The 23,655-nt window shown below is 38.6% G+C and overlaps 1 protein-coding gene across 1 annotated transcript; it reads left to right on the top strand.

Annotated features, from left to right (window-relative positions):
* Positions 1–2,526: 2,526 nt before the first annotated feature.
* LOC136250467 (cell death-inducing p53-target protein 1 homolog) lies at positions 2,527–13,783 on the top strand. The gene is made up of 4 exons (XM_066042674.1): positions 2,527–2,670; positions 12,104–12,357; positions 12,687–12,857; positions 13,516–13,783. The coding sequence occupies exons 1-4, from the start codon at positions 2,664–2,666 to the stop codon at positions 13,651–13,653; spliced, it is 570 nt and encodes a 189-aa protein (XP_065898746.1). The 5' UTR covers positions 2,527–2,663; the 3' UTR covers positions 13,654–13,783.
* The last annotated feature ends 9,872 nt before the right edge of the window (positions 13,784–23,655 follow it).

Here is a 23,655-nt window from a genome sequence, read left to right as displayed (position 1 = left end):
ATTCTTCTGATGTTGAAGAAATTTGGTACATTTTAAGAAGTAACATACTGGCTGGCATTGAACTGTTTATCCCAAAGGTCAAACTGCACTGTAGACAATTCCCTAACTGGTTCACTCCCCAACTATGTCATTCCCACAAGTGTCTTCGTACACTTCAGCATAAATACAACAGGAATCCTACACCAAACAATTTCCAACGACTAACCAAAGCTCAAGTCTCTTTTCAAGCTTCTAGTATTGCAGCAAAGTCTGCATTTGAGCAGACCTTAATATATAACTTCACTACAAATAAGGACACAAAAATATTCCGATACATTAAAGAGTTCTCGAAATCTCACAACCTACTGCCTGAGCTACACAATGACTCCATCACAGCGAACACAGACCTCGGTAAGGCTGAGTTATTCAACCAGTACTTCCATTCAATATTCTCTCAGAGTAACTTTAATCTACCCGACTCTTCGAATCTACCAGTCCCTGGTAAATGCTTGGACTCGATCCACTTCACAGTACAAGAAGTCCTAGAGGCCTTAAATAACCTGGATCCCAACAAGGCCAGTGGTATAGACAACATTCCTCCAACTGTTTTAAAACATTGTGCATTTGCTCTTGCCATACCTATTCACCACCTTTTCATGGCTAGCATTACCAGTGGAACCATACCATCTGAATGGAAGTTGCACAAAATTACAGCTGTACCAAAGTCTGGTGACAAAACCTCAGTTAAAAACTATCATCCCATTTCACTTCTTTGCATTACATCCAAAGTTTTAGAAAGACTAATTTATGATAAGATAATTAACTCAGTTTCTAATTGTATCACACAATATCAATTTGGGTTCCAAAAGAATTCTTCAACCTTGCACCAACTACTTATCTATTTTAACCAGCTAATAACATCAAAAGATGAAATAGATACTATATACATTGATTTTCGAAAAGCTTTCGATAGTGTGCCGCATAATGAACTCCTAGTTAAACTTTGGAACATGGGAATCACTGGCACCCTATGGAATTGGTTTAGTTTCTATCTACACAACAGAACCCAGTGTGTTTCTGTGGGCAACCACCTATCCGGCACTTTACTTGTTATCTCCGGCGTGCCACAGGGGAGTATTCTGGGTTCTTTGCTCTTTTTAATATTTATCAATGACCTCCCATCAATTGTCACATCAGATCTATTTGAGTTTGCTGACGATACAAAATTATTCAGACAAATAGTACATCAACATTAGACATTGAGCATCTCCAAGAAGACATCAATTCATTATTCAACTGGTCCATCAACAACTTTCTCTTATTTAATCTTTCAAAGTTTGTGTTTATGAGCTGCCATCACAAATTCAACTCTACATATGTGACCGGATTTGTGAAAAGGTACCTTTTCCACACATTTGACATATCAGCAAACAAAATTATGTAACACTTGACTCCTTTTACTGATTAACTTGCTCTTAGTATCAAAATGTAGCCAGATACTGTAGCTACATTCATTGAAAATTTCAAGCAATTATATACCATGATCAAAAAGTCATGAAGCCTTAAAGTTAAAAAATGGGTCAAATTTTGTGTGTGAAAAAGGTACCTTTTTGCAAATCTGGTCACATATCATGTCAACGGTCATTCAATTGATGAATCCTCCAGCTGCAAAGACCTTGGGATTATTTTTACTAATTCGCTAACATGGCAAGCACACTATGAAATGATTTCTTCTAATGCCTATAAATCTCTTGGCTTATTGCGTAGGGTCTTCAAGGACTCCAATTGTCCCCAGGCCAGAAAATCTTTGTATATCACTCTAGTTAGATCAAAACTACTGTATTGTTCCCCACTGTGGAGGCCATACCTGTTAAAAGACATTGAATCACTTGAGAAAGTCCAACGAAGAGCCACTAAATTCATATTATCAAACTATCAATCAGACTATAAAACAAGGCTAATACAAACTGGTATGTTGCCACTAATGTACATTTACGAAATTGCCGACATATTATTCTTCATCAAATCCATCAAAAATCCATCAGACAAATTTGACATCTTGAACTATACCAACTTTACTACAGGTTCAACAAGATCTGCTGGCACAAAGTTATACCCCAAGACAGCTCATATCAACCCTATCATGAACTCATATTTTTATCGTTTACCAAGATTATGGAACTCTTTACCAATAATTGACCTATCTCAATCACTAGATGTAATCAAACCAAAGTTGAAAGCATTTTTATGGAATCATTTTTTAGCTAACTTTGATAATACCCCCTGTACTTTTCATTACCTGTGTCCTTGTACCCGCTGCTCCAAGACTCCTGCACCAACCAATTATAATTATTTGTAATTATATATGTATGCATGTATAGTTTTTGTAGTTAAGTAATTAGTGCTCTAGGCTACCAGTGCAGGACACTGGTAGTCCTTCAGAATTTTATGTCTCTGTAATCACTATAGCCTCTACTGTATGTAATTCCAATTCTGTAAAGCAATTATTAAATTAAATTAAATCAGGGTGTGTAGCACTAATTTGTGTAAAACTTGTAAATGAGCAAGGGCGCGCCCGCAGGCATGAAGCGTTGAAAACAAATACAAAATCACGTGAGCTTATAGCGCCAACGCCCAGGAGCGAAACTGATCCGAGAATAACCCGCGTGATTCTGCGACCAAAGATGACAGGTCAGCAAAATATGGCATGTTGTTCTAGCCGGCCATCTATATACTCAGTTCCGAGTCTCATGCATGCACGCACGGTGAAGCGACCAGACCCTTTTTCAGCGCTTCCCGAAACGGAAGCCAGTGAACTGACGGCCTGACTGCACGACATTATACTTGATATATGGCTAGCTACGGTGCTGGGGTTAACTATTTGTTGCCTATAGTCTGTTCGCCTGAGCCGGCCTCGTTTTTTTGTTATTAAGTCTACACTGTAAAAACTGAATTAGCTAGTAGTGAATTGCTCTGCCACAATACTCACTACTTTTGTAGTGAACGTCACTACTTTTTGCAGTGAACGTCATTACTTGGTGGTCAATGTAGCTAGTGACGTTCACTACAAAATTAGTAGTGAACGTCACTACACAAAAATAGTGAGTATTGTGGCAGACATTATGCACTTGTCAATTTCATGCCCCACCCCCCCCACCCCCGGGGGTGGTGGGGGAATACAGGGGATTTGACAAATCGTGGTGTCAAATTCCCCACTACTGGGGCAAAATCGGCTGTCAAATCCCCACTATGTCCCCACCCCCTAATAGGGGATTTGACAACACCTCAAGGATAAGTGCATATTTCATGCATGCAACTAATAATTAACCTGGTATACACCTGTAGCTAGTAAAATTATAGTGAGTACGATTTAATTGTTTAGAAATGCAACTACCGAAAAACCAGTCAGTGAATTGGAGAACTGTCAATTGCCCCAGGGGTGGGGACAAGAAGCAATGTCAAATCCTCACTTGGGGTGTGGGGGGTGGGGCATGAAATTGACAAGTGCATTAGTAGTGACGAAGTTCACTACATTTAGTAGTGACGTTCACTAGTTTGTTTTTACTGTGTATAGTTACACGGGAATCCTCCCATACCGCTAGCTATAATCTGTATAGCTAACTATATCCAAGGAACATTTAGCTAATAGCGTGCGGTGAAGCCTGAACTGTTTATCAAAAAAGCGCTTTGATACGGGCAAGAACAGATGATTTTTGAGGCTTTACAAGAATGATCCCATGCATTACAGACGCCCGCACTGATAGCTACGTATGTATAAAAACAAACAAAAAAAAACGTATGTATGTATGTATGTATGTATGGCAACTAATGGCGGCTATAGCTACATAAGTCAAATTTATGTATGTAATTATGTGTATATACTGAATAGCTGTATGTTTGTTAGGGCACTGCTAAATAGCAGTATTTTTATACTGAGCAGTCTTCCCTTATTAAAAACAAAGCAACATGTTTACAACAGGCAGTATACTGCACTTTCTCTCGTGGGTGGCTGACTTGTTTAGGGTATTACTGAAACAGCAAGAACTTCCTTTGATAAGTTACATCATTACCATGGATCATAAAATGTTATTTTCAATAACATGACCTGTATAAACCACATGCAACCTGTATTTCTACAGCACCTTACAATTAGCTACTGAAACAGCAAGAACTTCCTTTGATAAGTTACATCATTACCATGGATCATAAAATGTTATTTTCAATAACATGACCTGTATAAACCACAACCTTTATTTTTACAGCACCTGACAATTAGCTATTAAAATATTTTAGTGTCTATGTGATATTATACACACACAACTTTTGTGATGTAGGAAGAGTATAGTACTAGCAGTTATATAATGGTGTCTCCAGCATTTGATTACTAATAGGCTTAAAGCGGCATGTCCAGTTTGTGAGCCCAGTCCATCCATGTTTGTCTTGTTTCTCTTTGTATGATTAATGATTTCATTAAGATTGATTGAACGCATGCATATAGCTACGTAAGTTGCTAGTGATCAAACTATTTGAGCTCTCTCAGTATTTCTCACTGAACTACAAGTAAGCGTTCATGGGTTTAGACAATATAACTAGGCTGGCATTTCTTAGTTGGCCATTCATGAATATGGCTATCTTGAGCTCTGTGAGTATTGCACTTTTATGGCTACTTGCAAGCCACAAACCTAACGCTTTGTTGTCACATCAAAACTTCATGATATACCCTTCTATGTATATAAGAGTAGGACACTCTCTTCAGTTGTATTACAAACTGTTGGTGTAGCAAAGCAAATCTATGTAAATAACTAGTTGTACTGATATGCAATGTATAGTCTTGTCTGCACAATTGAAAGCGATGTACAATAAGGGGATAATTGTAGTGTCAATGACATTGTTATCTAAAACACAAAAAGCATTGTAGTTTTCACTAGCTTAACAAGGTGAAAGTGTGGGTTGTGACACATGGGTATTATACAGTACAAGTACACAAAATAATTTAGAATTTTCAGCTGGAGTAGGGACCATAGCACATCGATAAAAAGTACTGAAACAAGCTGGAGTAGTGTACGATATTAAATCACAGTAAAAAAGAAGAAGTGTTATATCCCTAGATACCATAACGGAAATGTACAGTAAGGATATAACACTTCTTTTTGTTTACTGTGATTTAATATTGTGCACTACTCCAGCTTGTTTCAGTACTTTTTATCGATGTGCTATGGTCCTTACTCTAGTTGAAAATTTCAATTTTTTGTGTACTTGTTTGTTAACTTTTTTGTAAATAATTATTATGGCTGGTGAACCCACGCATATCGTATCTGAAATGGCGCTGCATGCCCCAGCTATATCGTCTGAAAAGTGAAGTATCCATTATGCTTCGTTGCAACCCTTACACAGCATTTCGAATTGAGAACTGTTCAAAAAGCACCTCTGTGATCCATGCATACTGAAAAAAAGAAATGGTACCATGCGCCCCAGTTATATCAATTATCGTCTGAAAAGTGAAGTATCCATTATGCTTTGTTGTCGGCTATGTTCAACACGTTACACAGCAGTACGAATCAACAACTATTCGAAAAGCACCTTTGCAATCAAAGTAGCCACTATGAAAAATACAGACGATTTCTGTTACGAAAGGAAGCCATCATGTGCTACCGCCAAATCGACACTTTTCACTGTCAGCAAAGATGAATAGGACGCAAAGGAGTACACTGGTAAGTCTAAGAAGAATGCATTGTATGTACTGCAGTATGCCAAAAGGCACCTCTTGGGCTGAAACGACGTCGAAACAGTAAAAAAATCAAGCCCGTAGCCTTTGCTGTTATTGAGTTATGCTTGTCTGAAGGCATCAGTCAGTCAGGCAGTCAGTCAGTCAGTAGAAAATTTCGTTAAATAATTAAAAAAAATTTTTTCGTAGTAACTTGTTGAAAGTGTTTCAGTTCAATCTGAAAACTTGCTTGGACTTAGTTTTACCTAACCAATACTGCCTCATTGTTGTCAGGGAAAATTGAGGCTGGTTTTTGGGTGATGTTATTTCATGGGCCACGCCTACTCCTTTGTGGTCCCTACTATACAGTTCTATCATACTGTATATGATACATATATTATGCAGGTAGGTACATACCAGTAACTAATATGTACTTTGGCATGACAAATTTGTTTGGGTGTCTCCCCTCAATAAGACTGCATACTACTTGTATAATGTACACCCAAAAAGCAGCGCATTATGGCAGAACCTTGATCATGTCTATGCCACTAGCCACACAAAACAGTTTGTTTCAACCCATGCACTTAATGAGTTATTTTAGGGTGGCCTAATACTTTGCTACAACTTAATCTATGCTCACAAACTTGTTGTGATAGTCTGTGATACTTTATTTAGCATACAAAGTTTCATGAAATATCATACCTTCATTTTACGGGAATATAACTCTAATGATTTAAAAAAAAAACAACTTGGCTTTGACAGTAGTGAAAATGCACACCTATAGAATAAAACATTGGCCAACATCCTGAATTGCAAAAATTCAAAGCCACTATTATAGAATAAAGCTTACCCAATTCCTGTACCAAATTTTGACGGTCATAAACACAATTTACCTCTGTAAATAAGGTTAACAGACAAGGAATCTTTGGGTATAGTTGGTAGTGAATCCCAGTAAATAGAACTGGTGTTAATACTCAATGCCATTGGATGTACAAACGGCAATCATGCAATCTTTACTCATGGTAGAAAGGGTGCTATTTTGAATTGCTCATACTGAATAAAGATTGAAGCTGAAGTAAACATGCCGAGAACAGTCACCCACCCACCTGTCCTTGAATAATCACTGGCATCCACCTCAATGCAATCATGCATGCTAGCACATTTGTATAAATACATTATTTCACATTTTGGGCACCCAGGGAATGGCGCAGTCAGACTGCTTGATATAACTAAGTACTGGCTATAGCAATAGAAATCCAGCAGCTAAATTCCTCACTAGGGCAAATGCAGGTGTATTTAGCACCTAGCATCTAGCAATGTCCTGGGCTGCCCTGTTTTTCCCAAACTATGCATAGCTCTAATGTATGCCATAGAGTGCGGTAGTGCATGCAGGCTGGCTGACGTAGGATGTTAATTTTGAGGTTATTAGTAGCACGCTCCATATAACAGTAATCATGAGATTCCAGCTTGTGCTGTTGCTTGTGAATTAACCAGAGTTGTGACAACCAGAGTTGTGACAAGCTTATGCTTTTAAAAGCATGAATAATATTAGTTGTATCAACAACAGTAGCTAGGATAGCTTGTTCTGCTAGTCCACTGAGATGCTTCACTGTAGTCTATGGAGTTTTGTGTTTGTTCAAGGTTGCGTCATAGATATACAGACAAGTACTTGGGATTGGAATATCTGGTTTTTCGTGCTGGATCATTGTTACCGGAAGTAGTAATATCTTCGAATTTCACACAAAAGACTAGTTCTACTCTCCTAAAACATTAAAATTAGTTGCTGTGTGCTATAACTCTGGTTCCTTTGATAATGGTGGCCATGTATTGGCCAGCCGCATTGAGAGACACACCTTCAAACCAAGTCCTACCGCTAATTAACGACCCCATTTTGCAAGGAAGTTTTACTGACAACTAAACAAACACTCTCACATATTGACATTTTACGGAAACGTATTGTGAATGGCGTATTTCACTATCCCACCTTTTTTGAAGGTGGTAATAATGATCCAGTGACTGCATTTTTATTGGCTCACATGAGATGATTCCAATCTCGGGTGCTAGTCTGTATATCTACGGTAACATAGAAATAACACACTTAGCAACTGGTGCACCTGTAATCACATGTGTGGTTTAGGTTTTGCCCACTCACTAATGGTGATAATTTCCTGAACCAACAATCAGGACTGTCAAACAAGTTGTTAACATTTTGTATAAACAGACTACTAGTTAGGCTTCTTGTCTAGGTCCTGATGGAACCATTTGAAAGAAATAATGTTTCTAGTGCTTGTGATATGAATTTAAAAATTAATGTTGTGAATGCAACATCATGTTTTAGGCCATATTGTAACCACATTTCAGCAACTAGACACATAATTCACAAATCCTCTTGTCAGTTTCTCACAAGCGATGTTCTTCACACCTTAGAATTGTTAGTAAGTTTTCATGGTTCTTTATTGGTCTGATTTTAGCTATTTTATTTTTTGGTTCATGGTTTTTACTAATTGGCATTGGGGCAATCGTGTTTCCATGACAACATTTGAATTCCATGTCAATTAATGAGAAGTCAAGAATGCATAAATATATAATAATGGATCAAGTAATATCAAAACCCTAAATCATGCAAAATGATTTATAGTGTACATGTGGGTTTGCAGTATCCTGTACCCTTAATAAATAGTCTGTGCTGGATCATCAGGTGTATTTATGATCTCATAAATTGTGACCATACTCACGCATGCCTGATTAATGAGGTTACACCATACCACATCACTTTTGAGTAAATGGGAAAAATATCTTTAATAGATGACCTTCTTAATCAAGTGGTAAAGTAAACTACAACTTTTCTACGACCACAATGGTCACTACGATACGGTAGTTTTAAAGTATAGCTTATAGCTATGTGGACAATATATGGTCACTATGTTGGCGATAATCTTATTAAAGGGGTGGTCATTGTAAAAAGTCAAGTGACCACTAGTAGCATAATTATTGTGTGAAGGTTTGATCTTCAACCCTTCAGTTTTGGTTTTCTATAGTTTCACTTTCAAATTTTCAGTTTCCACTGTTTCCAATTACCCTTTTGGGTTGTTCTCATTAGAACTCCAGGGGATGATTACCTATCATCACCTCTTCTAAGAGAAACTGTTATGTGACCCCGTTAAGTAAAACCCTGACTAATTCTGTTTTCTAAAGTAAACTGCATTGATCTACATTGGCTGAAAAATGTGTGCTATAGAAATAATTTGCGAAAGGTCATGACAATGGGAGCCCTATGATGCTTAATAAGAATCCACTAGAACAACAAAGCTGCTTGTTCATTGTAGGAGTAGTTGTGAGTATATTTCTTTATAATGTCTAATACCACTACATACAGTGAGATATACAGTTAATCCCACATAGCCTGAATCAAGACACTATTCTGGTAGTATTGCTGACAGTGCCAGACCCTTAGCATGGATTTACTTTATGTGAAAGGTTGGGTGCCACCAAACTACCAAGATATTGTGTGGTGCTTATCAGAGATTCATCACCTCAACATTGGATAGAACAATGACTTGACCTTCTCCAATTGATAAGTGCCATAACAAAAATTCCTCTGAACAGATGTGCATCTTTCAGGTGTTGCATCAGAATCATGCGTCTGGTGTCTGGTGGACGGCATTATTTATCAGATTTACCTCAAGTAGAGCTAGAGGTACTTTGTAGGTTAAAATTTCAAACAAAGAGTGCAGAGAAATTGATCTGAAATTCTATGACCAAGAGCATCAGTGACACTGTACATGTTTCTGTTGGCGCAAATTGTGACCAACAGCAAGTGGATCTGAAGTAGCTTCTGCTGCTAGTGGTGTACCTATCAGATGGGCTATCAGAATCGAAAGTGATGAAAACCCAGCTAAGAAATGGAAACATAGCAACAAAGAATTTGAAGGGGAAAAAATTAACCAATTATCAGATCTGCATATATAAATAACGCCCAGAACCTTTTAAAGGCTCAATTTCTTCTGCTAATTGGGCTTAGATTTGTATAACCATATTGTTTGTGTCAAGCAATGTCAAGAGCTGTGATGCACACTGTCCCATGAAATTGCTGAAAATAGCCACTGCAGCTGGTTAACAGCAAACTTGAGCTCTTTACGCTTACTACTAATCTATGGTAATATGATCTTGCTGATGTACTGATGCATTGTAGCTTCATTGCACTAGTGATTGCTGGTGTAAGTAACGTCCCAATCTACTGCAAAATTAAACTTCTGCAAACACATGGTGGTTTTACCCTGATATACCAATTGTATTGGAAAAACGTTTTCAGGCATTGAACAAGCAAGCAAAACAGTCAGTTGTCATTTATCATCTTGTAATTCCAGACTCTTTGTCCTTTCTTGCTCCATATTCCAGGTTCAGGTCCCAGCTGATCACTAATTGCTCAGGAACTTCATCCATTTCAACAGCATTCATAAATTCAAGTAGATAAAACTCCTTCAATCCATCAAACTATTCTACCAAAACTTTTACTTTGTGTTTGTTCTTCTTTTAACAAAATTCATTTTTGCAAGGAGATACGTATCTTGCCCAATGCTTTTGAGACTAATGTGGCTGCCATTTTCCACCAACAAATTCAAATCGTTTGTCGCAAGCCTCATTTCAATCACTATCTCGCGTGAGCATTTATCACTGTTTGAAACTTTTGTAACTTGCGTCCAATTCTTCCTTTTCTCTTTTTTCAAAACTAGTTCTTGAAAAACATCATCACTGTTTCTGCAGTTGTTTTCTGATTTCTTACTTCTGGATGGAGTAAATATGTTGTGAGGGCCCTTACTGTTATTGCCATCTGCATTATCAAGCAGCTGACTTACAAATGCATCTGTAAGTTATTCCTGAAGAAGGAATAATTTGAGATAAATTTCTATTGGGGTAAGGAGGCGGCTGTCTTCAGCTCTTCAGTCAGGAGGTGGCTGTTTACGGCTCTTCAGTGGATAAAATCTTATATGCCTCACTTCATGCTATCACCTGTCACTTCATGTCAATATAGTTATATACTGCATACTCTCTACTTAGCTGACTCTGAGGATTGCAGAATTGGACAAGAAAGTTTTGGCAAATTGAAGCAGTCAATTTGCCAAATTTGTTAACAAAATTTCCCACCTAAATTTTGTGTTTTATGGTATTCCCTTTAATCCTTACTTCAGTCCGTAGATTTAATGTCCACTAGTGTATCTGCAGGCTGGGGTGGATCCAGGATTTTTTAAGAGGGGGGTCTCCGAGCTGGGTGGAGGATTACCCCCTAAAGTTCACATAATCATTCAACTCAGCCTACGGCTGTATGTAGCATTCATACATAAAACGTGCCCTTAGGCAAACTTTAACAAGCACGATGTGTGTATCTATCTATCTATAACTAGCTGGAAACCTACACTGCTGTTTGTGCAGCTTATTGCTATATACTATGCTATTGTAGACTTATAGCTTACTACATATCCAACTTCCTGGCACACAGTAGTCATGACGAATGATGGAGCACTTGTTTATCACACCATAGATTTTCGATCACATTTCTTGCTTGCCATCACCATCGCAGAAGTGGCACCAAAAGTGAACCTTGTGCAAGTGCGAGTGAAGTTGATCTTCCTGACCAAGTTGAAGAACTATGAAGTAGCTAACTCCTGTATCACTTTGTAATTCATACTGTCGAGTGCGGGGACCAGCATTCTGTGTCTTCTGCATGGGTGAGGTCTCAAGAACAGCCAAGTAATATTATGTGCCCAGATTGACCAAAGGCGGAGTCAGGTGTATTACCACAAAAGAAAAGTACCGGCAGTAAAATACTCCTTATTTACAAATCAGATGTACCTTTACAACAATATCAGTGATTACAAATGCCATTGCTCCCTTGCAGCTGCCGGCTCTTCTACGCACAATAAGCGTGTGTCTTCTGCCATTTGCTGAACTTTAAACAATCCATATCACGTGAGCTATCATCACATGATGCTATATCATAGTTAATCATAATAGTTCGGGACTGCTCTATTAGAGTATATCGATCTTTCACGATCTGTTGCTTTCCTCCGTGCACTTTCTGACTTAGATTTCCTGTTTGAGGTTCAACCTGAAGGGGGGTCTTGAGACCCCAAAGACCCCCCTCTGGATCCGCCCCTGTCTGCAGGTATAGGTAGTCTTGTTTCATAACTTTTTATTCCTATGATCCTTAGTTGAACTTAATTTTTTGTGATAGAAATATTAAGATGGTCTGTCCCCTTTCTTCCATTTCCTTCCAGTGTAGCAATACATCTTCCATGTAGAGCTATAGGAATAAGCTAAGGTAATTGCTAAGTCACTTTTTTGTCAGCAGTGGTATTTATAAGTGCTGTTTATTTCGCATGTATTTGACAAAGTTATGTATTTATTATGTTCATTATCCAGACCAGCAATATCCACCACCAGGACCAGGGTATCCCCCTCAAGGTACTGCATATCCTCCAGCTCAAGGAGGATATCCTCCACCAACTGGGGTATATCCCCCACCTCAGGCTGGATACCCTCCACCAGATGCAACAGGATATCCTCCAAAAGAAGGGTATTCTCCTGCTCCTCCGCAGGGATATCTCCCTGGGAATCAGCCACCACCACCCCCAGGATATTCCCCACAACCTCCACAGCCACAGCAACAAACTACTGTGAGTTAGTGACGTACATAAAACAAAAGATAAGTGGTTAGCCACTCAATCATGTTGTGTGCAATTACTGTATATAATATATAAACTGTTTGCACACTACACACATACATACATATAGTGTGCTGCTAATTCACATTATGGAACTCATAATAGACTTAGCCTGCACATCCACATTGTGCCTTGGTGCATGCACACTCTATGCACACACTTATGCACATGTGATCGACAAGTAGTAAGATATGGAACTGAAACTATTTTATTCCTTGTGCATGGGACTTCATTGTATCTGTGTGATATCTTGTCATTGTATTGTCTCATCTTCTCATTAGAGCAATGTTGTTGTGGTGACTGGTCAGCCTCAGGTGACCTCGACAGTTGTCCATGTCTCATCCAGTGTTCCTGACTACACTATCCTATCAATTGTGATGACCATACTGTGCATTTTCTTCAACTGTTTTGCCCTCGTATGCACCATTCCTGCCATTTTCCTTGCTGTTCAGGTACGTTAGGGTATTTGTTTATATATAAACTTTTCTGTGTGAGTACTCATACAAGTATGTAGGAAATTCTGGTATTTTGCTGGTATCACAATGATGTGAGGTTAACTGGGATATCAATTTTCTACACAGCTGATTACAAATTCAGTCTTGAGCTTGTTCAATTACTCCAACAGAACGTACATTGCAGAATGCATGCAGGCTATCTTTAACAGTCTTTTTTACATTTGATTTGGATTATCAAGTACCAGTGTAGTAGGATAATTTTTTAAATATGTGGATAAAATGTGAAACATAAAAATATTAGGAATACTTTAGGGCAGAAGAATGGAAAAGAATTTTGTACTACTTAAAAGCCAAACTTACAGTTAGAACTTTCAGTTAGTGCTAAAATAGAAAATTGATTTGCCCAACTTTTGTTAGCATAGCACTTGTGTATGATTATGATGATGATAATTGTTGAGAAGTTATAACCAGTATTGGAGTAGAAAAAGAACTAATTATAGATAATGATGTAACATTAGAATCAAAGGTCATGACCATGAGAATGGCTTCAGTAACATGTATATTAATAATACCATGTGTACATGTGTGTAGTGTGAATATGCATAGTGTTTACTTAGTGTGGATTATTTTTATTTATTTTGTTATTTCTCTACAGGCTAAGGAGGAAGGAGCACGTGGTGAACAGGAAATAGCTGTTAAGCATGCAAAGATAGCTCTCTACCTCAACATTGCTGCTATCGTTTTTTGGATCGTTATCTGGATAATATGGATTGCAGTTGTGGCAGCCTCATAACTTCTGCATGTGATACCAAACTGCTACAAACAAGATGGATGTTTAGGTTTAGGTTTGAACTTTAGCATATACTGGTAGGTATTAACGTGTCAATTTTATTTTTAAAAGTATTATGGTTTAACAGTTCTTATATGCTCCTACAGTGGTGCATACTATGGTAGGTGTGTATTAATGGCAGCTAGTACATTAGTAAGTATATATCCCACTACATGATGGAAACACAGGGTGGTAGAGAAAAAACACTGATGATGTGCCATCAATAACTGTTTCCTACAACACACCATGTACTATGACATGGTACCACAGAAATGTGCACTGGAAATGAATAAAACTCCTTGAAAATAGCATTTTCAGCACACCATACACTACCCCCTTCAACTTCCCAAGTCTGTAGATGGTGTATCCAGCAAGAGATGCCACTTGTTTCTGCTGCAACCGAAGAGGCCACTTCAGTGCCCAGTGCCTGTCAACCACAACCACTGAATGCCCACAAGTCTTGAATGAATTTACAACAGAGGAACCTTTAAACCCCACACATGACCGATACCTTGATACTGTTAATGCTACAGAGTAGGGTTGAGACAAATAGTTCGAAGCTTCGTTCGGTTTCATAATATTCGGATGCTGCTTTACTACACCAAAACTTCATTACCATGGATACTAACAAGTTGAACCAGTCGCACAAACATTGTCACTCCTAGTGGAATCTGCCATTTATGTATTTTTTGGTGTAGTTATAATTTAAACAATTAATGGTTGTACTGGATCTATAACAAAGTGTAGGAATTTGTACTACGCTGTACACTCTAATGACCATCAATTGTGTTCATTACTTGTTGACATGACATTCTTCGAAGCTTCGGTAATATTTTCAAAAGAAGCTTCGGAGGATGTATTTGTACATTTGTTCCAACCCTACTACAGAGAACAGCACATGGGAAATTGCAATTGAGATTCAGGGCAAGCCAATCACCTTCAAAGTAGACACAGGGACAGAGGTTACAGCATTATCAGCTTCAACCTGGAAATCTCTAAACCTTGGCACAACACTGAGGAAACCAGACATTTATTTGTATGGGCTGGATCATGCCCATTATGGATCTTCTCTAATGTCATTTGTCTCATTGCTGTTGGCACCACAATTCTGGACTGAAATAACCACAGGTTACCACTCATAGTCAGCTCTCCTCAAAACCTCCATCTCTCTAGGTAGTTGATTGTGTGCTGGCCATCCTGACTTGCAGTACTGAATTAGTTTCGAACAAACATTCTGCTAGCATTGAGAGCAAAGGTACAAGCAGAGTTACAATGCATGCAGACCCTGGGAGTTATATCATCAGTGGAAGAACCAACCCCTTGGTGTGCAGCATTGGTAGTTGTTCCCAAAGAAGGGAGAGCTGTGCACATATGTGTTGATCTTAAACCACTTAATGAAGGTGTATTAAGGGAAGTGCATCCTATGCCAAAAGTAGACACAACATTAGTACAGCTTTCTGGGGCTACAGTTTTCAGTAAACTTGATGCCAACAACAGATTTTGGCAGATCCACTAGCAGCTGAATTAAGACTGTTGACTACTTTCATTACCTTGTTTGGGAGATTTTCCTTTAACAAACTCCCATTTGGAATTTCTAGTGCACCGGAAATATTTCAATGTAGAATGAATGAAGTTCTTTCAGGCATTCCAGGGGTACTCTGTCAAGTTGATGATGTACTTGTTTATGGCAAGGACACAGCAGAGCACAATGCCAGACTACATGCTACTCTCAAGACAGCTGGAATCACACTGAACAAAAATAAGTGTCACTTCAACCAGTCATGTCTAACGGTTATTAGGTCATGTTACTGATCTCACCTGATCCATAGAAGACAACTGCCATTAGTGCCACACAAAAGATGGCTGCTCCCACGTTTGTCACTGAAATTAGATGGTTCATGGGGATGGTGAACCAGACGAACAAATTTTCCCCAAACATCGCATAGAACTTGAAACCATTAAGAGAGCTTTTGAGTTTCAAAGTGACATGAACATGGACACCTGTTCAGGATAATTCTTTCCACAAACTGAAGGAGACAATCTCCTCAGTTCTCACCACATATGCTGACTTTGTACGACACAGAGGCAAAACAAAAGTATGTGCAGATGCTTCATCCCATGGACTAAAAGCTGTCTTACTGCAGCAACAAAATTCCTGGTGGCCAGTTGCATTTGCCTCACAGGCTCTGTCAGAAACAGAGACACTATGCACAGATAGAGAAGGAAGCCTTGGCATTGACATGGGCTGTGGAGAAATTTTCAGAATACATTCTGGGGAAATGCATTATACTGGAAACTGACCACAAACCCATGGTACCAATTTTAGGAAGACACACTGCCCCCTCGTGTTTTCAGATTCAGACTCAAATTAATGAAGTTTCACTATAAAATCCATCATGTAACAGGGAAAACTCTCAATACAGCAGATACACTATCTAGAGCCCCTATATTGATGAATTATCTGGTGACACTGTCAGACCTTCCAACTCACCCGCATTTAAGGCTTTTCACCCGCTCACCCGCATAAATGTATTCATCACCCGCATAAAAATAATTTCCAGCCAGAAATCGCTAATGCTGATCTGAATTGGCATCACGTGAGACACAAATAATATGATTGTGGGTTTAAATTAAATCACGTGAGAGGATTTTAAATAGTATGCTGATGGCGGGAGTTTATTGGCGATGATATTCAACCATTTCATTGGATCAACGTTAGTTCACAGATGATTATTCTGAGTTGATATAATGATATTGTAACGTATGAGCACTAAATTTGGGAGGCATTGATTGAGAAAGTACAGTTGTGAGTCTTAACAGAGTCTCCAGAGTGCATTGCATAAAAGGATTACTACCTGTTGAGGAGTTAAAAGCCGATTCATTGTGTAAAGCATAAAATGATTGCTACCTGTTGAGTTAAAAGACGATTCGGACTTTTGCACCACGTGATATGGAACGGGACCGTCGCCGAGGATAGCAGATGGGTAAAATGATTATAGCTCAGTCATGCAGTAGTAAATAAGCTGCAGATAACAGCAGCGTATAGGTTTAGCTAGGGGCAATGCACTTTGACAACCAATTTGTGTATGAATACTTGTTTTCAGCCCTCATGAATGTGGGCTCTGCATACACTTGGCTAGTTACAGGTAGCTGAGGGTTGATTCACCCGCACAAAACTTTTCCAAGGTTGGAAAGTCTGCACTGTTTCCTACTCACCAGAAGAAATAGACAAAAAGTCACAGCTACATTGCCAGCAGGCTCAGAGCTGGTGTTTGAACAGCTATTGTAATTCCCAGGCAGAAGACAGCATTTGCTCGAAGCTAATTCAGTACTGCAAGTCAGGATGACCAGCACAAAATTAACTACCTAGAAAAATAGAGTCAGCGTTGAAACCGGGTCACTACTGCTGACCCGGATTAATTAAAGCCGAGGCGTGCGATAAGAGCTATGTTTCGGCTGTCGCGAGCGAGCGAGACTACGTTTTGAGCGTTCTATTCGTGTCGAGTAAATATAAATATTGCTACTTCAGCCTAGCTGTAGGTTAAAGACCAAAAGGAACGGTCATCACCTAAAAAAAATAGCTGCCCCCCTCAGGCTGAGCGTATGTCGGTAGCGCGATAAGTGGGCGTGGCTCACGAAAGAGGTACGCGATAGCGTTTATAAGTTTCCACGTCAAACGAACAATTTCGTGTCTCACGTGATCCAATCCAGGTCAGACCCGGATAATTTGTAAACCGGGTCAGACCGGATGACCCGGAGAAAATGTGACCCGACCCGATTTCAACGCTGGAGGTTTGGAGGAGAGCTGACGTTGAGTGGTAACCTGTTGTTATTTCAGTCTAGAATTGTAGTGCCAACAGCAATGAGACAAATGAAGATCCATGATAGGAACCAGGGAATTCAACATTGTCGAATGTAAGCTTCATACTCAGTCTGGTAGCTGGTGTGTCCAAAAAGTTTGTACAATCATGTTCTGTATGTCAGAAAACTACGATTTATGCTAAGGAGCCACTCCTCACTGCACCTTTGCCCTCATCCGTATAGCAGCCAATTTATTTGAACTAAATGGTTCTACTTACCTATTAGTAGTGGACTATTATTCTCAATTTATAGTATACAGATGCTGAACTTCATTGCGTTGATAGTGTAATCACCCACCTCAAGGCTACCGTTGCAAGATTTGGTATCCCAGCTGAAGTGATATCAGATAATGGACCATAATTTGCTTCTGAGGAGGTCCTTAAATTCTCACATACTTATGGCTTCAGACATATCACAACAAGTCCCTATACCCCCAAGCAAACGGGTGGGCTAAAAAGACAGTAAGAACTGTAAAGGGGTTACTACAACATTCCACAGACTAATACAAAGCTCTCCTTAACTATAGAGCAACCCTAATGCCCTGGTGTTTACTTAGCCCAGCTGAACTGTGATGGGGAGGAGGATAAAGACGGAAGTTCCACAGTTGACACAGAAAATTTTCCCTAGATGGTACTTCAGAATTCTAAATGAACTGTACAAGAATCCCAAAAGGACCTGCATGACAAACATCACAGAACAAGAACATTACCAACTCTGCCTGATAACCGGTCACTATGTAGTTGGGACAAGAGGACAGTGCAGTCCAGGGACAGTCCTAGATTCAGCTAGCACCTCTAGATCATATGTGGTTGAAACCCTCAGTGCGGAGAAATCACACCCATTTGAGAATCAAAACTGATCACGATACTTCAGATAATCGGAGTGAGCCCTTTGGTTGATGAAAGACCATCTACAGTCTTCCATAGGCCTGTCACACACTTTCAGACTGTAACTGCCATATATCAGTTCCATAGCCAGGGGGTTCTGAAGAACTACCCTCTTGGAAAAAAGGTCCACAATTTCAGTAAAAGGCCCACAATTTTCAGTTAGCAAAAGATCCGGCACAATTTTACCAAAAAGGTCCACAATTTTAGTATACAAGTTTGGGGAGCAAAAGTCCATTAGCTACAGTTTACTAGATACCACTAATAAGAAGCTAAATTAAGTACTCTGAGTAGCTCATTCAGTGCTTGTATTAAATGCAATGCTGACCAGGACGGGTCAAAATGAACCGTGAGGCACTACATTATCTCTGGCCCGGGTTCGATAAGGTGAGACCAAAAAAAACGTCACAGCCAGCTGACAATATAAGGGGGTATCACGTAGGTACACGCTGTAGGTAGATCTGCGACCGCGGTCAAAGTCTTGACCAGCCTAAATTTCACTTTGACCTGTGACTAAGAGCCTTTTTCGACCTTTGACCGGTGACTTAGCAACGATATTTCAGCAGTTTTCGATTGTGGGTTGGAAGCTTTTACCCTTGACCGTTGAATTGGCACGATTTTGGTGGCCTTGGCCTTTGACTTAGACTTTGACCGCGGTCGCAGATCTACCTACAGTGAGTGCCTGTGTGTCACCCCCTTGCAATAGCTACCCACCTCACCAGCTACGCATTTATAGCGAATAAACTACATAAAAATCCTTACACACTGCTATAATACTATGACTCCTTTATTAGAGTATCTCGATCTTTATCACGGTGTTCAGCCCCACTCCAAGAAGGACAATTTCGGCGTGATATCATTCTGAGGGGGCGAGGAAGGGCTTCAGCCCCCTAGCCCCCCCCTTTCCGCCGCCTATGCAAGAAGTTTGATATAGTGATGCCACGATAGTCGATAGTCGTGACATACGACATGCCATGTCGTGACATAAACCTCTATGACATGTGACAAAAATTTCTATGTAGTGGCATCCTTACTATGATATTCATAATAGTTACTGGTCCAAGTTGACTAGTTGTGAAATGTTGGGTGGGCCATGGCCTACTCGGCCCCCCTTCAGTGCCAACCTTGACTGTACGGCTTCAAATATCATATGTCATGCTTGCTTACACTTGTATATGTGTTTAAACATCAGTCACGTCAACATGCTGGTGCATGCCAACATCAGTTGCGTCAACATGCTCGTGTCAACATGCATCAGTCTGCGTCAACATGCTGTCAATCATGTCAACATGCTCATGTCAACATCACTTGGCCCTGGTACCGACAAACAGTCAACATCAAATTTATTGAATATTAACCCTTGCAAAGTTAAATTTTGTTTAATACCATGTTGTTTCTGGTACGGACAGGTACTTGACCCTGTTGTGGACACCTAGAGTATTAACTAAAATTGCCTATCGCTGGGTGTAAAAAGTTTGTGTATATCTTGTTCTAAATGAGAATCCTGTAGGTTGGCATATAACCTGGCCGATAATTGATTGCTTAGCTACGCTAGTGCTGTGTAATATCAAGCACCACCAGTCAAATTGCCAGCAGTACCTCTTACCATCATGTTAGTTATCCATTAATGCATGGGTTTATAAAAGGTAAACAAACTAGTGTAAAATAATTTAAAAATTATAACATGGACCGTTGAAAAAAGTAAACTGAGAAACAATTGAGAGTCAAACAAGCCAGCATGTTAAACACACAGAGATCTTTATTTGGACTCAAATAAACATTTAGAAACTATACTGTTCGATTTTTCCTTAGTTTCTATATACCAAATCCATTGAGTCCAAATAGAGATCTCTGTGTGTTTAACATGCTGGTTTGTTTGACTCTCATTTCTTTACTTTTTTTCAGCAATCTCTATTCCCATGTTTTAATTTTAAAAGTATCTTTACACTAGTATATAAATGAATCATGAATGGGTTTTGATTATCCAATTATCTGAATATGTCTTGGTCCCAAGACATGTTCAGATAATAGTGTACAGTTCAAAGCAGCACCCTTCATGACTATACTGTGTCTAGAAGCTTAACTATTCTGGTAGTTTAAGTCGTGTAAATCGTCATCTTCATTTTTGCATTCCCACTGATATCCACAACTGCATGTTCTCTTACTATCATTCATGGTTAAGTTATCAGTCATAAGTCACAGTAACCAGGAGTAAACACCAACTTATATGGTATAACAAAAACATACATGTTTGCTAAGAAGGAATGTTGTATAAAGAAAACATTGATGGACAATATAAGTAAATTTCAATAAGTTTACTCACAGTCTATACCATTTGTACTACATAATTATAGTGTGTGGGAGGATCAAAGGCTGCTGCTGCTACAAGTATTACAAATCAGTTGTTAAGGCATCATTACAAGTTAATAGTCAAAGGTATAAAAGCAACCACACACCACATTACTACTCAGTGCAGACAATCCACTGCTTTGTATTCTTACAGTACATGTCTGAATGGGAAAACAGAACAGTGGATGAGCTACACTAGTAATGATACACACCAATGTATTAGCTTATAAAGACCGCAAGGTACCAAAATTGATTGTGATTAAACTACTGGGATAGTTATAGTCATAGTATCACAGAGGGATGCTGAAAGGCTTTGATCTCTATATGTATGTCCACAAAACAGTTGATAACATACCCATTTAATATGTATCTGCTAAACAGTTTTCCCCAGGTCTGCTGTCCTTTCTTTTATGCATTGTGTTTGAAAATCAGATGAGTCTAATATGTTACAATTATAAACTAGGATACAATCTTGATGGATTTTGTAAAGAACTTGCTGTTATTTTAATGCCATCAAAAATTCAAGCAACACTGGGTAAATATTTATACACAGTTAATCTCACATACAAATAACAAAATATTAATATTATTACTTCTTAATTCATCACTGCTCCTAATCTTGCCTACTATTAGTATAACACTCTAGAAAATGGCTGAAACACAACTTCTAGCTGAAATTGAGATTCTGTCACAAATCCGAGTCACCAAGGTGCTAAGCTGGTTTAGTTCTTCAAGGTTATAAGCACTTTAATAAGCTTAACTTGACTCAAACATTATAGCTACTACAAAACTGAATTTCCTAACGTCCTGATGAAAGACTCATAAAGTCCTAATAAGGTCACCTTAACCTTGGGCTGTATAACATTTATGTTACAAAAATGTAACCTTAATAATCAAAATTAATGTGCATCACTTACTAATTACAAAACATATGCCCACTATTGCTTGATGTGTGCATGAGTTCACAGGGACATAGGTCATTATGTCACATCAATTCAGTAAAGTCAGGAAATATTACTGTAGTAGAGTCTGTTATGACAAAATTTTGCCAAAATTGGGAATGATAGACTTCACGTACAACAATTGTACATACTGTGTACCTGTATATGTTTGTATAACATTTATCATTATCATCATATATTATACTTTCTATCAGAATATGACAGTAATAATACCATTGATTGCCTACATGCCAAGCTGCATGCATCACAATATATAGTATGGGGTCTGTGTCTTAATTTGCACAGTCTGCATGCAGTAACCCTCATGATCAGTCACAGGTTGATTTTAATACTTATTTGTAATATTATAGTTATGGACATATATGGATATAAGTCTGTGCAAAGCTAAGGACAAGTATCAATAACTGAGATAATTATTTTATTTTTTCTGTATTAATAAGAACCTGCTGTGCTATCTTTGGACATGCAGTATACGGTTAATTGTGTTCAGTGAGACATCTTATGATTTTACCGGCCAGTTTGAATGAAGGGAAAAAAAGATTTTTATGACAAATGCTACTAAACCAATAATTATACTGCACTAAGTCTATATATTGGCAAGCATTAGCACATGTTCAGTATAGCATAAACTTTTATACAGCAAGAAAAAATATTAAATGCAGTGAACTGTGATTATGAGAATAATTTATACTATATTTGTACTTAGCTATCTTCTAATAGCAAACAATAGGTATGAAGTCTAGCAAAAAATTTTCTCAAATTCAAGTTAACAGTGAAACTTCTACCAATTAATCATCCAAATGCACATATTGCGCATTGATGGCAAAGTGCAGGGTTGCTTTAATAATTGGTACAATTTTAGCATGCTATGAAACTGTATAATAATTATTATATCAGTGAGATTCAGTATATTCATACATGCACATAGCCAGAAAATTCCCAATGCCAGCTCAGTGTGAGTTCTGAGATTCACAGGCTTCATTGATCATATGCATATCACTCACTTAAATTTATTTATAAATTACATTTAACATTCTATGACTTACATACCTACACATACCACCCATCCATCCACTGAGCTTTATCATGCTCCTAATTATGCTCTATACACATATACGCACACGCACACACAGATAAATACATACGCATACATGTATGCATAAACATACAAACATGCATACAAGTAGATAAGGATATACCACAGAGTAAAAATACATGCATTATGCATGCAGCAGATAGTCATGTGAATCAATATTTTTGGGGTAAAATGGACAGACCAGGGATGTCATTGGGCACATGTAACAACCAACTAATCACCTACTAACAAAGGCTGTGATTCTTGAATATCTTAATAACTAATTAATATCCAAAGTTAAGCTTGTCCCACATAGTCAATGAAATAATCCACTAGTTTTCACCATGACAGCATTATCACATAGACATGTGTGTAGCTAGGCCTCCCCCATGCTAAGCCATGACCTCAACAGGACAGACCACTGACTACATACCTGAGTGTTAATACTCATTAGACCACATTCTTATAATTTTCACTCATTGCATAATACCTTAACCCAATGCTCCCACAACACAGCTTACACATAGTTTGGGGTTAAATCAGGTAGCCCAGGACATGATAGGTGTTAGACACATGACTCCGTGCTACAGTATTGAATGCTATTGATTGCATGTAGATTGCTTTTGATCCCAGGCTTTTGATTCCACGCTTCCTTAAACTCTTTACAGTAAATAACACATTACATTCTTTAAACAATCTGTTTATATTTCATCTCTATTTTGTAGTTAGTTTATATAAGACATACAGGCTACCCCATCCACCCAGTGATCGCTGCCCAGTGACCCATGCAAGGTTCTTCCAATATGCCACTTCCATGCAGTCAGGGTATGTAGGT

Source organism: Dysidea avara, chromosome 3 (genome assembly GCF_963678975.1).
Source record: "Dysidea avara chromosome 3, odDysAvar1.4, whole genome shotgun sequence".
Classification (NCBI taxonomy): Eukaryota; Metazoa; Porifera; class Demospongiae; order Dictyoceratida; family Dysideidae; genus Dysidea; species Dysidea avara.
This window is presented reverse-complemented; position numbering and strand designations above follow the sequence as displayed.

Bases quoted from the DNA above. Each gene is read 5' to 3' on its own strand.
- LOC136250467 (XM_066042674.1), top strand. The intron at 12,358-12,686 runs GTGAGTTAGTGA...TCTTCTCATTAG, and splicing joins AGCCACAGCAACAAACTACT to AGCAATGTTGTTGTGGTGAC. The intron at 12,858-13,515 runs GTACGTTAGGGT...ATTTCTCTACAG, and splicing joins CCATTTTCCTTGCTGTTCAG to GCTAAGGAGGAAGGAGCACG.